At 46.9% G+C, this 1,940-nt stretch overlaps 1 protein-coding gene across 1 annotated transcript; it reads left to right on the top strand.

Annotated features, from left to right (window-relative positions):
• Nucleotides 1-6: 6 nt before the first annotated feature.
• On the top strand, nt 7-753 carry LOC122193043 (olfactory receptor 14J1-like). Its single transcript, XM_042893742.1, has one exon. It carries the CDS (start codon nt 31-33, stop codon nt 751-753), a length of 723 nt encoding a protein of 240 aa, XP_042749676.1. The 5' UTR covers nt 7-30.
• Nucleotides 754-1,940: the final 1,187 nt, after the last annotated feature.

Below are 1,940 nucleotides of genomic sequence, written 5' to 3'. Positions count from 1 at the left end.
GGCTGCATCTCCACCACTCTCCCCAAAGCCATGGCCAATGCCCTCTGCGACACCAGGCACATCTCCTATGCTGGATGTGTTGCCCAGACTTTTTTATTTGTCTTTCTCATGTCAGCAGAATATTCTGTCCTCACCATCATGTCCTATGACCGCTATGTCGCCATCTGCAAGCCCCTGCACTACGGGACCTTGATGGACAGCAGAGCTTGTGCCACCATGGCAGCAGCTGCCTGGGCCAGTGGAGTTCTGAATGCTCTGTTGCACACTGCCAATACATTTTCACTGCCTTTCTGTCAAGGCAATGCTGTGGATCAGTTCTTCTGTGAAATCCCTCAGATCCTCAAGCTCTCCTGCTCAAATTCCTACCTCAGAGAAGTTGGGCTTATTTTCTGTAGTGTCCTTGTCTTATTCGGATGTTTTGTTTTCATTGTTGTGTCCTATGTGCAGATCTTCAGGGCTGTGCTGAAGATGCCCTCTGAGCAGGGAAGGCACAAAGCCTTCTCCACGTGCCTCCCTCACCTGGCTGTGGTCTCCCTGTTTGTCACCACTGGCTTTTTTGCCAATCTAAGGCCCCCCTCCATATCATCTCCATCCCTGGACCTGGTGGTGTCATTTCTGTACTCAGTGGTGCCTCCAACATTTAACCCCATCATCTACAGCATGAGGAACCAGGAGCTTAGGGATGCAGTGAGGAAAATGATGTCATGGCCACATTTCAGCAGGCATAAGCTTTTATTCTGTCTCTACATATGATACTGTCTTCTCCACAATGACACTATTTTATGCTCATTTCTGTTTATTTTAAGTATTTCTTTTCATTAATACATACTTTTTCCTTTACTGTTCATATATATGTGTGTCTGTATTTACTGTCAGTGGATATCATGTTCCTAAACCTGTGTTTGGATTCCTTCCACTTCTATGAGGCATCACCCTGCTCTTTTTCTCCTGGAGTCCATATGACTGGGAAGGACTTAGGGCTCCTGTTGTATGAAAACCCTTACAGGAGCCAGATGTGTGTTTGCAGCCGGAGACCAACTGTACCCTGGGCTTCATCAACAGAGTGGTGGTCATCAGAGTGAGGGAAGGCACTGTCCTTCTCTACTCAGCCCTCAGAAGGCCCCATCTGGATTGTGATGTGGAGTTTTTGGAGCAGGTCCAGAGGAAAGCCACAAAGATGAACAAAGGGCTCGGGACGCTGCTATGAAGAGAGGCTGAAGGAGTTGCAGTTGCTCTGCCTGGAGAAGAGAAAGCTCTAAGGAGGACATTTTGCAGCTTTGCAATATTTAAAGAGAGCTTAGAAGCAAGAGGACAATCAACTTCTTACATGGGCAGATAGTGATAGGACAAGGGGGAATGGTTTTAAATTAAAAGAGGTGTGATTTAGATTAGAAACTGAGGGGAGGTGAGGTCCTGACACCATCCAAGTCTCTACCATCCAAGCTGCAATTTTCCCTTTCTCTTTCCTGCTGTTTCCCACCAACAGAGAACTGTAGAATCATAGAATCATAGAATGGTTTAGGTTGGAAGGGACAACAAAAATCACTCAGTTCCAATCCTTCTGCCATGAGCAGGGGCACCTTTCTCTTGCCCCATCCAAACTGACATTGAATTCCTCCAGGGACAGGACTGCCACAACCTGTCTGGGCAACCTCTCAAGTTCGTTATCACTCTCATAGGAAAGAGTTTCTTCTGAAAATCCAATTTAAATCTCCTCTCCTTTCATTTAAGCTGTTACCCCTTGTGCCATCACTTCATTCCTAACAGAGATTCCCTCCCAACTCCCTTGTAGTCACTTGTGCTGTGAAAAGCAGCCATATGGTCTACCTAGAGACATCTCTTCCCCAGGCTCAATGACTCCAGATCTCTCAGCCTCTCTTTGCACGTGAGTCATGTTCTCTTTCTCCTGGAGCCCATATGAACTCTGGGTCAGTGCTGAC

Source organism: Lagopus leucura, unplaced genomic scaffold (genome assembly GCF_019238085.1).
Source record: "Lagopus leucura isolate 7727_CA_CO unplaced genomic scaffold, USGS_WTPT01 25934-0_obj-0_obj, whole genome shotgun sequence".
NCBI lineage: Eukaryota > Metazoa > Chordata > Aves > Galliformes > Phasianidae > Lagopus > Lagopus leucura.
Note: the sequence above shows the minus strand (reverse complement) of the source record. Positions and strands in the feature narration are given on the sequence as shown.

Bases quoted from the DNA above. Each gene is read 5' to 3' on its own strand.
- LOC122193043 (XM_042893742.1), top strand. From the start codon at position 31: ATGGCCAATGCCCTCTGCGACACCAGGCACATCTCCTATGCTGGATGT.